The sequence below is a fragment of the Rattus norvegicus genome, chromosome 15 (genome assembly GCF_021556685.1).
Source record: "Rattus norvegicus strain SHRSP/BbbUtx chromosome 15, alternate assembly SHRSP_T2T, whole genome shotgun sequence".
In the NCBI taxonomy this organism is placed as follows: domain Eukaryota; kingdom Metazoa; phylum Chordata; class Mammalia; order Rodentia; family Muridae; genus Rattus; species Rattus norvegicus.
This window is the reverse complement of record NC_141548.1, coordinates 43,117,725-43,131,231: the sequence shown is the minus strand read 5'-3', so window position 1 is coordinate 43,131,231 and position 13,507 is coordinate 43,117,725. Positions and strand designations below refer to the sequence as shown.

General features: G+C 44.0%; 1 protein-coding gene across 4 annotated transcripts in view; it reads right to left on the bottom strand.

Annotated features, from left to right (window-relative positions):
* The window catches only part of Fbxo16 (F-box protein 16), a 49,127-nt gene that overhangs the window by 27,451 nt on the left and 8,169 nt on the right, over positions 1-13,507 (bottom strand). For all 4 annotated transcript variants that reach the window (XM_087585767.1, XM_087585763.1, XM_087585764.1 and 1 more), the window contains 2 exon segments: positions 8,131-8,166; positions 962-1,168 (listed from right to left, as the gene is read on the bottom strand). In XM_087585767.1, the coding sequence (XP_087441893.1) occupies positions 962-1,168; positions 8,131-8,166 (243 nt within the window).

Genomic DNA, 13,507 nt, shown 5'->3' with positions numbered 1-13,507 from the left:
CAATATGGAGTCAGATTCCCTGGAGCTAGAATTGTAGACAGTTGTGAGCTATCACATAGGTGCTGAGAACTGAACCTGGATCCTCTACAAGAGCAGCACGCGCTCCTAACTGCTGAGCCATCTCTCTAGCCCCTTACCTTTAGTATAATACAGTAAAAATTACTCATGAGAAATACTAGCCTCCTTTTTTCCCCAATCCCCTGAAGGTATACGGGCACACTCAGATCTACCTATATTTCTTTCTGATTTTTTTTTTTTTTTTTTTTTTTTTTTTTTGGTGAGACAAGGCAGGGTAGTCCTGAACAAACAATGGTTAGCCTTAGCTATCCAAGTGCTGAGTTCACAGGTAGGTATGCAGCTTGGCATAGATACCTTTCACTGTCATCCTCTGTATATATCTCATGAACACCCTCTTTTGAGCTTTTCTATTTACAGGTGCCCCGCACTGCATAGTCTGGGGCAGCCGTTTGCAGCATGTAGGTCATGACCCGTTTAGGAAGTCAAATGACCTGTTTCACAGAGGTCACCTAAGGCCATTGGAGCACACCGATATTTACATTATGATTCATAATGGTAGCAAATTGAAATAGCAAGGAAAATAATTCTATGGTTGGGGATCACCACAACATAAGGAACTGTTTTAAAGAGTTACAGCATTGGGAAGGTTAGGAACCACTGACTGTAGGGTGTTATTGTAGCTGTGTGGGAAGTGGCAATGCTGTCCTGCTGAGCACACACACACACACACACACACACACACACACACACACCTGCTAGTAGTTTTCCTTTGCTCCTACAAAGTTAGACCTACCAAAAATAAAAGGTCAAGGGTCATTCAAACTGCAGAACAAAATCTATTGCTTGGCTTTATGCACAGGCATGTGGGTTCATCTTTAGGTTATTTCCCTTTCAGAGTTTCCTAAGGCTGTCCCAACTGACCTCCAAGTGCCACTGCGGTTACCTGTGCACAACGGCAAAGGCTCCGGGGATCCAGGAAGGAAAAGATGTAGACAGATAACACCCTCGGAAGCTTGGTAGTAAAGTCCAGGGCCTCTGCTGGAATTTTTTCCTGCAGTTTTCGACAACAGAACTTCTGCTGGGACAGGGAGCAGCGCTCTAGCAGGCCTGTAAGAATTCTTCTCCTTTGAGAGTCTGTCCATTTGTCAAACTGAGGAAACAGAACAAGAGAGTCTCATAGGTACTGTGTTCAACTATAGGGAAGAGAGTGGCACAGAAAGTGAGTATAGTAAGTTACGGCTAATGCATAGCATGCATTTATTTCTGTCTCAGCTCAGTGAATTCCACATTTCATTACCTGTGTCTCCTTTCTCACCTTTCAGTGCACGCGACTAAACAGCAGCTGCAGAAGTGCTTCTGACCTATATCTTCAGTGTATCTGAAACGGTTAGTGTCAACCTGACACAATCTAGAACCACCTGAGCAGGGTGTCTCATTGTCTAGATCAGGTTGGCCTTTGGGAAGATTGTCTTGATTATGTTAATTGTTGTGGAATGATCCAGCCTACTATGGGAGGTGCCATTCCATAGGCAAGAGATCCTGCACGCCCCAAACGCAAAGACAAAGCTGAGCACAAATGTGCATTATGCACTTATTTCTCTCTGCTCTTGACTACAGATGTGACTAGCTATTTTAGGTTACTGCTTTGCTATCCCTACTTTGGTGGACTATAATTGGAACTGTGGACCCAAGTGAGCCCTTTCTCCCATTAACTGCTTTTTGTTGAGGTGTTTTATCAGAGTAACAGACATGACCCTAGGAAAGTATAAATAAATAAATAAATAAATAAATAAATAAATAAATAAACAAACAAACAAATAAATAAAATGTGTATATAGAACAGAGAGAAATGAATTATCTTTGATTGCTCTTAGATAACTTTTTCCTGTCTGACATAGTTCAAATGCTTATGTGCAAGAAATGATACTACCTATAGGACAATCCCCCACAGACATGCCCTTAGGTCAACCTAGCCTCAGTTTCTCAAGTGAGACTCCCTTCTCAAATGAGTCTAGTTTGTGCAAGTTGACAGTTAAAACTTTCCTTCACAGTAAGCATGCAAATTCACTTTTCTTGGTACACAGATATGAGAAATACCACTTAGACTTTGCCCTTCTGGCCCTCACACTCCTTTCCAATTTCAAAGGAACCTTTCTTTAAATAATTTAAATCACCTAGTGATGACTTTAGAACTTGTCTATAAAAGTCCCATTTTTTTTACTTTCATGCAAACATTGATTCAGAGCTATTAGAACCAGTGTCTCTTGGATTAGTTTCCCAGACCTCACATAAAGTTTGCTTACACATTCTGAGTTTGGATTGTGTACAGGAGTACTCAAGGGCTTGCTCCCAATTTTCTACTGTTTGTAATATTCAAATTGTCCTCATTTATACATTAGAGGTCATTATATCTACATTGTAGGACATTGAGTGAGGATTTCATATATGTGTGTATGTATGTGTGTGTGTATACATATACTATGTGTGTATGTATATGTACATATGTATGTATATATGTGTGTAATTATATAAAAGACAATTATTTTATTCTAAAATGCCATAGCGATATTAAAAACAATATGTAAGTGGTAAATCAATGTAAAAAAGATATACAAAAAAACTCTAAAAGCACCAAGCTGTCATGTTTGTGCCTAGACGAGAATGGGGCCAGGAAGACTCACCAAATTTCCTGAATGCCACAGAAGAGAATGAACTCAAATTATAGTGTGACTTTAAATGAATATAAAAGAACATAAGAATCATAAAAACCTATAAAAGAGAACACTGAAACACTCTCCCTGGAGATTAAAAAGATAATTACACGGGCTCTTCATTTGTTTCCCTGATCAAGAAGGTCCAGGGTAATTTACATTTGGCTCCGATAGGTGTTTTTGCCTCCCGGATATTCCTTTCTAATTGTGTATGTTTAAGCTAATAGAAAATGAATCTGCATTCCTTGAACCCCTACCAATTCAAGGTGGGGGCCTGACTCAGAACACTGAGCGGCAGGGGAAAATGTTTAGAGAGTGTTAGGACAGACCGGAAAGTAGAAAACCCATGCAGATTCACTGCGCAGGAATTTAATAACCTCGCTTGTTTCTTGCACCAATTCTCCAGTAACCCTGGAGCCCAAAAGTGAGGGACCCGCATGTGAGGCTGGGGAGCCATTAGAGTTGTTCTCACAGCCTCCTGTCACACAGTATCGGGGTTCACTCTGGGACGACCCTGTTCTTTGAGGTACACTTGGTAACTGCATGCTACTTTTCCAAGTTGCTGAAGCTGGGGCTGTCAGGGTTCACCAATCTCAAGATGAACGGCCAGCACTTGGAACGCATAGGGAGGTTTCCCACCCGTGTGGTATGTGTCCAAGATTGATGCTGGGAATCACTGGCTAGTACTCTATACATCGAGGTGGGGCCCGCCAGAGGAGCATTCACAGCCAGGGTCATCCTTCTAGACAGCTTACTCGGGGGCTCCTTGGCTCTCCCCTCAGAGGCTAGACTTGCAGGCAGGTACCTAACCTACCTGGAATTTATCTGAGCTCTGGGGACCCAAACTCCCATCCCCACATTTCTGATGTGATCTCCCTAGCCCTACAGAGGATTTTTAAAAAAAGATTTTTATTTATTTATTTATTATATATAAGTACACTGTAGCTGTTCAGACACACCAGAAGAGGGCATCAGATCTCATTACAGATGGTTGTGAGCCACCATGTGGTTGCTGGGATTTGAACTCAGGACCTCTGGAAGAGCAGTCAGTGCTCTTAACCACTGAGCCATCTCTCCAGCCCTTTTTTTTTTTTAAAAGAGAGGGTCTCATTGTGTATCTCAGATGGCCCCATGAATTCACCATCCTCCTGCCTCAGCTTCTAGAGTGTAATTCCACACAGTGCACTTCCACACACGGCTTCAGTTTCTCATTATTTTGTTTGTCGTTATTCAAAATATTAAACAGAACTATGTGAACATATATGAGCATAAATGAAATTATTTATGGGGCTGGTGTGTTAAGAGAATACTGTTCTTGCAAAGAACCTGAGTTTGATTCCCAGTACCCTTGTCAGACGGTTCACAACTACCTGCAACTCCAGCTCCAGGGATCTGACTCGGTTTTCTGGACTCCCTGGGTACTGACGCTCAAGTGCACATACCCTGCCCCTCACATGTACACATAATTAAAAATAAATATTTAAAAATGTTAAGACTTTCGAGAGAGAGAGAAAGAGCAGAGAGGAGAGAGAGAGAGAGAGAGAGAGAGAGAGAGAGAGAGAGAGAGGAGGGAGGGAGAGAGAGAGCAGAGAGAAGAGAGAGGAGGAAGGGAGGGAGGGGAAGAGAGAGAGAGAGAGAGAGAGAGAGAGAGAAGGAGGGAGGGAGAGGGAGAGAGGGAGAGAGAGAGAGAGAGAGAGAGCAAGAGACAGAGAGAGAGCGCTCAGTTGGTAAGGCACTTGCTTGCCTTGCAAACCAAAGCTCTGAATTTGGATCCCAGCAGCCATGTAAAAGCTGGGTGTGCTGACACACACCTGCAATCCCAGGGTTGGAGACACTGAGACAAGGGAATCCTTGGGGCTCAATGGCCAGTGGGTCTGGCTGAATTCATGAGTTCTAGGCTTAGTAAGAGACCCTGCCTTAAAAGTAAGGTGGCCTAGCAGCTAAAGGAACATGATGTACATACAAATTCGGTGACCTGAGTTTAATCTCAGGAATCTACACAAAGGTAGAAGGAGAACAGAGTCCACAAAGTGGTCCTCTGGCCTCCACAAGAACATTGTGGCATATGTGCCCTTATACAGGTATCTCACACACAGCACGCACACACACACACACACACACACACACACACACACACACACACACACACACACACACAAAGGAAAAACGTGTACAATAGACTGCATTTTAGTATATCCAGGAGATCACAAAGCCATCACCACTGTCTAATCTCAGCACATTTTTATCCCCACCCCAAATTAAAAACAACAACAACAAACAGACATGGTGCCCTGTTCTCTAGGGTCCCTTAAACCCATTTTTTATCTGTCATCTGCTACCTTTCAGAGACTCAGTGAGCAAATATCCCAGTCCGTGAGCCATGAAGCCATCTTATTGTCCATGTGTTTGGAGTTCAATCTCACCCTCTCCTCGGATTGTAGGTGAGACTCTCACAGCAGTGTCCTCCGTGAAGCGAACAACTTCACTCTTACTTTATACGTTTTTGAATTCCCATAAAAATTCCCATTATTAAAACAGTTGCCATTAAAATTACCATTATTAAAGAGAAAATAATTTGAGGAAAGGAATAGATAAGCATCACATTCTACTTTAAGCTTCTTTGGGGGAGGGACGTTGAGGGCTGGGGGGGATTGGTTTGTGAAAACAAGAGTCTCACGAGCTCAGGTTAGCCTGGATATTGGTATGCAACCTGAAGCTGGCCTTGTTCTGATTCTCTTGCTTCTGCCTCCCAAGTGGTAGATTACAGGCTTTTAGAACCATGCCTAATCAATATAAAATAAATATAAAATTCACAATGTTAACCATGTATGTGTAGAGTGGCATTTAAATAGACTCACATTACAGGGCAACCATCAGTATGACGTGTGTCTGGAACTTTCTCAGACCCATCAAACACTAGCTCCCCAACCCCTGGTCCCCTCTACTCTATTTCCTAGCTTTATGAATTTGCCCACTCTAAGCACCTCATATAAAGTGGAGCTGTACAATATTTGGCTTTGTACCTGGCTTGTTTCACTTAGCACACAATGCCTTCAGAGTCTGTCCACATTATAGCACACGCCAGAAATACTTTCAGATTGTCGATGAATAACTTCATCCTATGAGCATAGCACATTTTGTGTATTCATTTACCTGTGGATTATCTGTGCTTTCGACTGTTTTGAATACTGTTGCTATAAACACTAATGTGTGAGTTTTTGTATGTCCATATGTTTTCAATTCTCTTGAGTGGTGGAAAATAGTTAGTTGAGACTGTAGAGTAATTCAACAAGTAATTTGTTGCCCAGAAACACATAATTCGACATTATCCAGTCATGGGTAATGACCTTTGGGACTCTGTCTCCTCGTTAGAGGAACAAATGAGAGTTGCTCATTGGTGACGAAGGATAGCTGTGTCTTGTTAAGCGAAAGTGTGAAGCCATTAGTGTTCTCATGTGGCGGTTCAGTGTATACAGAAGGGTGCTGCCTGGATGCTGAGAACCCAATGGTTACTAAGACACCATCTCTTAGATCCAAGCCCATACCAGTTAGCTCTCTGCTAAATGCTGCCTGTGAAGAGGAAGGCACTAAGGGAGAAACTGAGGAAGAAGAGACATATTCCTCTCTGTGTTGCCTCCTGTTCATGTCAGAACTACCTTTGCCTTGATCCCTGGCTCCAGCTTTTCCTCAGACAACCCAGAATCATCATGCTTCCTTGGATATCAGACTCAACTGGCTGTGAGATGCCTACTTTATTCCTCAGGGGTGTGGATTCCGGCTGGGTTGGAGCCCTTCCTTCCAAAGTACAAGGAACATTGGCATTAGCCCAGTTCCGTCTCCACGGACCGTCATCAATCCCTTCCTGAGTCTTTGTTTTCGATATTTGTTCAACATTCCTTTTGATTAAATTATGGCCATTAAAACAGGAGATGAGTTCTGTTTTCCAGGTAGAATCTAAATGGAAATCATCAGTCATGCTTCCCAGGAAAGGGCCAGCATTGCCTAAGGTATGCATTCCATAGGCGCCAGGATAATGCTACAGCCTTAATGTTTATGTTCTGGAGCATTCATATGTTGAAATCTTTTGTTCATTCATTAATTAATTTATTCATACCAAAGCCAGACACCCTCTCCTTTCAGTCGTCGTTCTCAGTCTATCCCCCACTTCCCCTCTCCTATAAGAAGGGGGAGGCTCTCCCCAGGGCAACCTCCCACCCCACACCTCCTCGCTCTCCACTCCACATCCCAACACACTAAGACATTGTAGGATCAGGCACACTCTCCTGCCACCAAGGCCAGACAAGGTGGCCCAGCCAAGGGAACAGGATCCAAAGGCAGACAGCAGGTTCAGGACAGCCCCTGCTCCAGTAGTTGGGGCCTGAATGAAGACCAAGCTGCACATCTGCTACATGTGTGTGGGGAGCCCAGGTGCAGCCCATGTTCACTCTTTGGTTGGTGGTTCAGTGTCTGGGAGACCTCAAGAGTCCAGGTTAGTCAACTCTGTTGGTCTTCCTATAGAACCCCCATCCTCCTCAGGTATCTCAACTCTTCTACAAGACTCCCCTTAACCTCATCTAGGGGGAATAGCCACTCCTATAATCTGAGATTTATAGAGCTGAGATAGTAAGATTCCTGAAGGTATATAAATTTGAGGTCAGTATGTTCTTACCCAGTGAGCGCCAGGCCAGCCAGGAGCTACAGAGTGAGACCCTGACTCAGACAACAACAGTGAGGGCTACAGAAACGATTTAGCAGACCCAGATTTTGTCCCAGCACCTACATGGTGGCTCACAACCATTTTAAACTCCAGTTTCAGAGGATACAATGCCCTTTTCTGGCCTCCATGGGCATCGGGGACCCAAATGGTACATATATACACATGTGGGCAAAACACTCATATGTGTAAAATAAATTTAAACAAGAAACTAAAACAACATGAAATTCTAACCTTCAGAGTGAGGGATGGGGAGGTGGGGGTGGAGTGGGGCATAGGTAGGACCTCTGGGAGGCGGAGCCCTCAACAGGATCAAACCAGATCCCAAAGAACCCTTTCCCCTTTCCACCATTTTAGGATGCTGCTCTCACCAGACACTCATCACTAGCATGTTAATCTTGAGACTTTCAAACTCCAGAATTAAAAAAAAAAAAAGAATGACTAGCTGAATAGCCTTGGCCTGATAGTTCCTTGGATAGACTAAAACAGATAATATGCCACAATACAGAAACACTCTCACTCTCTCTGTCTCTGTCTCTCTCTGTCTCTCTCTCTCTCTGTCTCTCTCTCTCTCTGTCTCTCTGTCTCTCTCGTAGTACTGAGGACTGAACCCAAGGCCTTGCACATATTAGACAAGTGCTCTGAGGCCCAGATATCCCCAGCCTTGTAATATTTTAAATTCATTACCCATTTTCCAAGCAGCGCTCTTCGTTCTTCAAACACCTATAGCAAATAAAAGAAAGTAGGGTCATTTGTGCATGTGGTTCAAGACATTCATTCTAGACGACATCACTAAAGGGTCCGTGAGTAAGTATTCATGATCCCAACTGAGTAGGGAGAGACACATTGCACTCCAGAGGGAATTTTACTTATTTATTAAATGACTTGAACTCTCTACGTAAGCCAAGGATGACCTTGAACTTCCGGTCTTCCTGTCTCTTCTTCCAAAGGGCTTGGATTACATGCCTGGTTTATGCACTGCTGGGATTAAACCCAGGACTCTGTGCATCCTGGGCAAGCACTCTACTGCTGAACTACACTACCAGCCCACTTTGCTTACTTTTAACCCAAATGAGGCCTCTTTCTCTTTTTAGTTTTTGCATATGGAATAATTCATATGAAAGAAGTAATCTACCTCTCTTCTTTCTTCTTATCCTCCTTCTGTTCTTTTTATTTTTTACTTCTGGACAGTGTCTTAGACTCTGTAGTCCAGGTTGGCCTGGAATTCACTAATAGCCCAAGCAAGCCCAATGGACTTGATTTTCCTGCTGCTGTCTCCCAAGTGCTGGGGTTACAATTATGTACCACCATGATGACTCACGGGGACATTGTTCTTTAGGAGAAGTGAAATGTGAAAGAGAAGGAATTGTAAAGAATATTCAAGTCTCAAATTTGAAGGGTCATAAACTAACACCGATAAGCAAGAAAATGGAGATCCTGGAAATTTTCAATGTTAATCACACAAGAATGTATAAAATACATGAATGAGCAGCCCCCCCGCCCCCCGTGTGTGTGTGGGGGGGCATGGGTGTAGAGGCCAGAGATCAACAATATCAGTTATCTTCCATAATCTCTCCCAACTTATTTTTTGAGACAGAGCCTCTCACTGAATCTGAACTCATCAATTTGGCTAGGCTGGCTGACCTGGCTGGCCAGCAAACCCTAGGTATCCCCTTGTCTCTGCCTCCCAGACACTGAGATACAAATGCATGCCACTGGGTTGAGCTTTTTTGCAGGTTCTGGGCATCGAGCTCAGGTCCTCATGCTTGCTAAGCAAGCAGTTTACTGACCGAGCATCTTTCCAGCTCTGCTTTTGGCTTTTGCCCCTCAGTGTATACTGATACACACAAACATCCAAGGCCTTACTAATTATAGAATTAGTCATTTCTGTATGTGTACCTCTGGGCTTGCAACTTTGTATCTGCACAGATCTGTTCTTATACATTATATTGGACAAAAACCATGTCTGCCTCATTTGACACACTCAAGCAGAGTGCTGGTATAGCATGTCATGGTAAGAACTGATGGCCTTCTGGGTGTTGCAATATAGTGTTAGCTAATGTACATGTTGGTGTTTTTCTGAGCCCCAGAGCATATGTGGATTTGAGCAAGTGAAGAGAAGGCCAACGTGGGTATATTTGGCAGAGGAAGGGTTATGAAGAGAGGAGGAGGAGAGGATAATGAACATATGTGACTATCTCTGCAGCGCCAACACAGATCCCCTCTGTCAGCTTTCAAGTGGGGATCAGTGTCACAGCTCTCGTGCAGCTCTGCAGGGACAAGGGAAGGCGAGGCTATGCAGACCTTGCACCCTCCTGGCTGTGGAGGTTGAGAAGCTGGCTTCATGCTGCCAGAGGCTCATCTTTTCCTTTCTTTCTCATCACTTACACTCCAGTTGCCGAAGGCATATTGAAATGGGGGCTGGAATACCGGCTTCAACAAGAGCCATGAGAGGTCCTCACACTCTCCTGTGCGAGGAATCCCATCTATCTCATGCAGAAGCTTTTTCCATACTAAAGAAGGAAAATGACGCTTGCATCCTCCTGCCCCACTCACGCCACTGAAATGTTATGGCCCTATAGTAATGGCAACAGATAAACTCAGGATTATGCATCAAATTGAAGAGAAAGTAGAAAACACAGAAAAGAGAAAACTAAATCTGGATCCAAATGTTTCTGGAGCTCTTTCTCCTCCAATACCTCCTCCCAAGCCAAGCCACCAGCGCCAATGCAATTGGATGCACAGGGCCCCTCCCTTTCTGCTCTACTCAAGCTCCACAGGGACTAAAGAGTGTCTGGGGTTTTTTGTTTGTTTGTTTGTTTTTGTTGTTGTTGTTAATTTTTTTGAGACAGGGTCTCTCTATGTAGTCCTGGCTAACCTAGAATTCACTATGCAGACCAGGCTGGCCTCAAACTCACAGAGATCCTCTTGCCTCTGCCTCCTGTGTTCTGGAGTTAGAGACATGTACCACCATGCCAGGTTGACAGTGTCTGGTTTTGCCTCTCGTAGCTCTTGTTCATTTTACCTTCCCATATACCTGAGACCTCTTTCTCTTACATGTTCCCTGGAACCAGCAAGAACAGGTTCCGTTATCGATTCTCTATGACACTTCTGGTCAAGCAACAATAATGAAAAGGTTTTTGAAGTCAGAGGAGCTCAGGGCTGAAAGAAATCCTAAGGAGGAGCTGGAGAGATGGCCCAGGGGTTAAGAGCATTAGGACACTTATATCAACCTGTAACTCCAATTCCAGGTGATCTGACACCCCCTGCTGGACTCTGTAGGCACTGCACTCATGTGAACATACTCATGCACACATATACACATACATAAAAATATTAAATAAAAAACCCTAAAGAGATTTTTGTTCAATTTCCTTAGTTTAGATACTACATGTGGACTTCCATGAAAGTTGCTTTGTCCAGATTTTTAAAAACATAACAAGTCATTGGGTCTAGCATGGTTGTCTAGATTAGGGTTTTACTGCTGTGAACAGACACCATGACCAAGGCAACGCTTAGAAGAGACAACATTTAATTGGCGCTGGCTTACAGGTTCAGAAGTTCAGTCCATTATCATCATGGAAGGAAGGATGGCAGCATCCAGGCAGATATGGTGCTGGGGGAGTTGAGAGTTCTAAATCTTGATCTGAAGGCAGCGAGGAAGACTGGCTTCTGCAGGGAACCAATGGAGGGACTCTTCCGCACTGGGGGAAGCCTGAGCACAGGATCTCAAAGCCCACCTACATAGTGACACACTATCTCCCACAAAGCCACACCTATTCCAGCAAGGACACACTTCCTAATGGTGTCACTTCCTGTGGGCCAAAGATTCAAATACAGGAGTCTATGGGGGCCAAGCCTATTCTAACCACTACCGTGGTGCAGGACTGAAGTCCCCACACTCAGGAGACAGAAGCAGAAAAACAGTAAGTTTGAGGCACAAGCGGGATAACAAAAGACCAAAGGCCAAGCGTGGTGGCACACACCTGAACTCCCAACACTTAGAAAGCAGAGATAGGAGGATGTATGCAAATATATCCTCTACTACACAGTTTAAGGCTAGCCTGGCTTACATGAGACCAAAGACAAAAACAAGCAAAAAAGGAAGGAAGGAAGGAAGGAAGGAGGGAAGGAAGGAAAGAAGGAAGGGGAGGAAGGAAAGAAGAAAGGAAGGAAGGAAGAAAAGAAGGAAGGAAGGAAGGAAGGAAGGAAGGAAGGAAGGAAGGAAGGAAGGAAGGGGAGGAAAAAGGAAAGGAGGAAAAGGACCCTGGTATCAAACTCCTGTTCAGCTTAACTCTGCCCTGGTCTTTCCATCCTGACTGCTTGGTACTTATCGTGTAGCCCAGATGGCCTGGAACTGATCCTTCTCCTAACTCAGCTCCCTGAGTGCTGAGATTAGAGGTGAATACCACCAAGCCTGCAGCCCTAAATTCTTAAGGAACTTCTGCCAGTGTGCTACCTGGCAGTGGGAAGAAGACTGGGTCTTGACATCATAACCACATGGTGGTCTCCATGGGTATGGTTCATGGTAACCAAGGGCACCGGTATTCGAGGGGAAGACAGTCCACAGAAAGTTATCAGAAAAGGAATGATGTGGGCAGTGGGTTCTGTCACGCAGCAGGCTACAACAAACACAATGTCTGACTAAGCCAGACCTGGTGGTGTAGGCTTGCCATCCAGCTACTCAGGAGGCTGATGCAGGAGGATCACACACTCCAGACCTGCCTGTTTATATTTAAATAAATAATTTTGGCAAATCGTTCTGTAGTCATCAGTCCTCAGCTGGATTTGTACTCTTATGTGCCCTGAATTACAGTGAATTTTTATGCCGAAGATGTGCAGTCAGGGTCTTCCTTTTTAAGAAGCTGGAAAACAGACTATCTCTTTGAAATGGCAAATATTAAAATGGCTCTTCTCTCACAGACGGCTGCAGTCTGTTTATATCACAGTTTACTCACAACCTGCTGTTAAGTCAAAATCCCTTGGTTGGTTATTTTAGTCTGTTGACATTGAAATTACATATTTCCTTGTGTGACATCATTACGGCAGAGGAGGGAGCTATTTTGGAAATCCTAAATTATGATCGATGGATGGCAACAGAGGCGCTGTCTCCCAGGACACGCTTTTCTCAGGCACGGTGTGGTGCATGATTCCATGGCCCCAAAGAAGTGGGAATGTGCACTTTTCATGTTTTAAAATTATATATATTTAAGGCGAGCAACATGATGTTTTGGGATGCAAATACAAGAGAGAAATAATCGCTAGCGTCGAGGCAATTACCCTGCCCATCCTGCCCATGGCTAACTTTGCGTGTAGGGGAAGGCGAGCCTTCTAATTACAACACTGGCTGGCAGGACAGGTACTATTACAACACTCTCCCCTAGGAATCCTTGGGGCCCAAATTGCTCTGTAATCTGCTGCATTTGCCTACCTTGACGATGCTTTTTTTTTTTTTTAAGTTATCTAAATTTGAATTCAGTCTCTCTGCTGAAAACCTGCTGTGAAGTTAAAACCCCGAGTCTCTTATTTTTAGCCCGAGTTGGTTATTATGTACTTCACATTTTACTACAGAACAGAGGGAAGACAAAAGTTAAAAACAAAATGAAGGAGTAGAGATGTAGCTCAGTTGGTGGACTCATTACTTAGCGTGCATGATGCTTGCCCTGGGCTCAACCTCCAGCTCCTCATACACGGTGCTCAGAGCTCTTAGACTAGGAGGGTAAATTCAGGAGGCTTAGAAGTACAAGGTTATTTATGGCAGCATAATGAGTTCAAGGCCAGTTGGGCCTACATGATACCTTGTCCCAAAAGAGGAGAATAGGTGCTGTAGAGAGGGGGCACAGTAGTTAAGATCATGTGCAGCTCTTGCAGGGAATCTAGGGTTCAGTTTCCACACTCAAGTAGGGTAGGGCACAACTGTCTGTAACTCCAGCTCCAGGGAATCTGACCTCTTCTGGTCTTCATAAGCTCTCTCTCTCTCTCTCTCTCTCTCTCTCTCTCACACACACACACACACACACACACACACACTAAAAGTAAAATACATATTTTTACAAAGGATTTC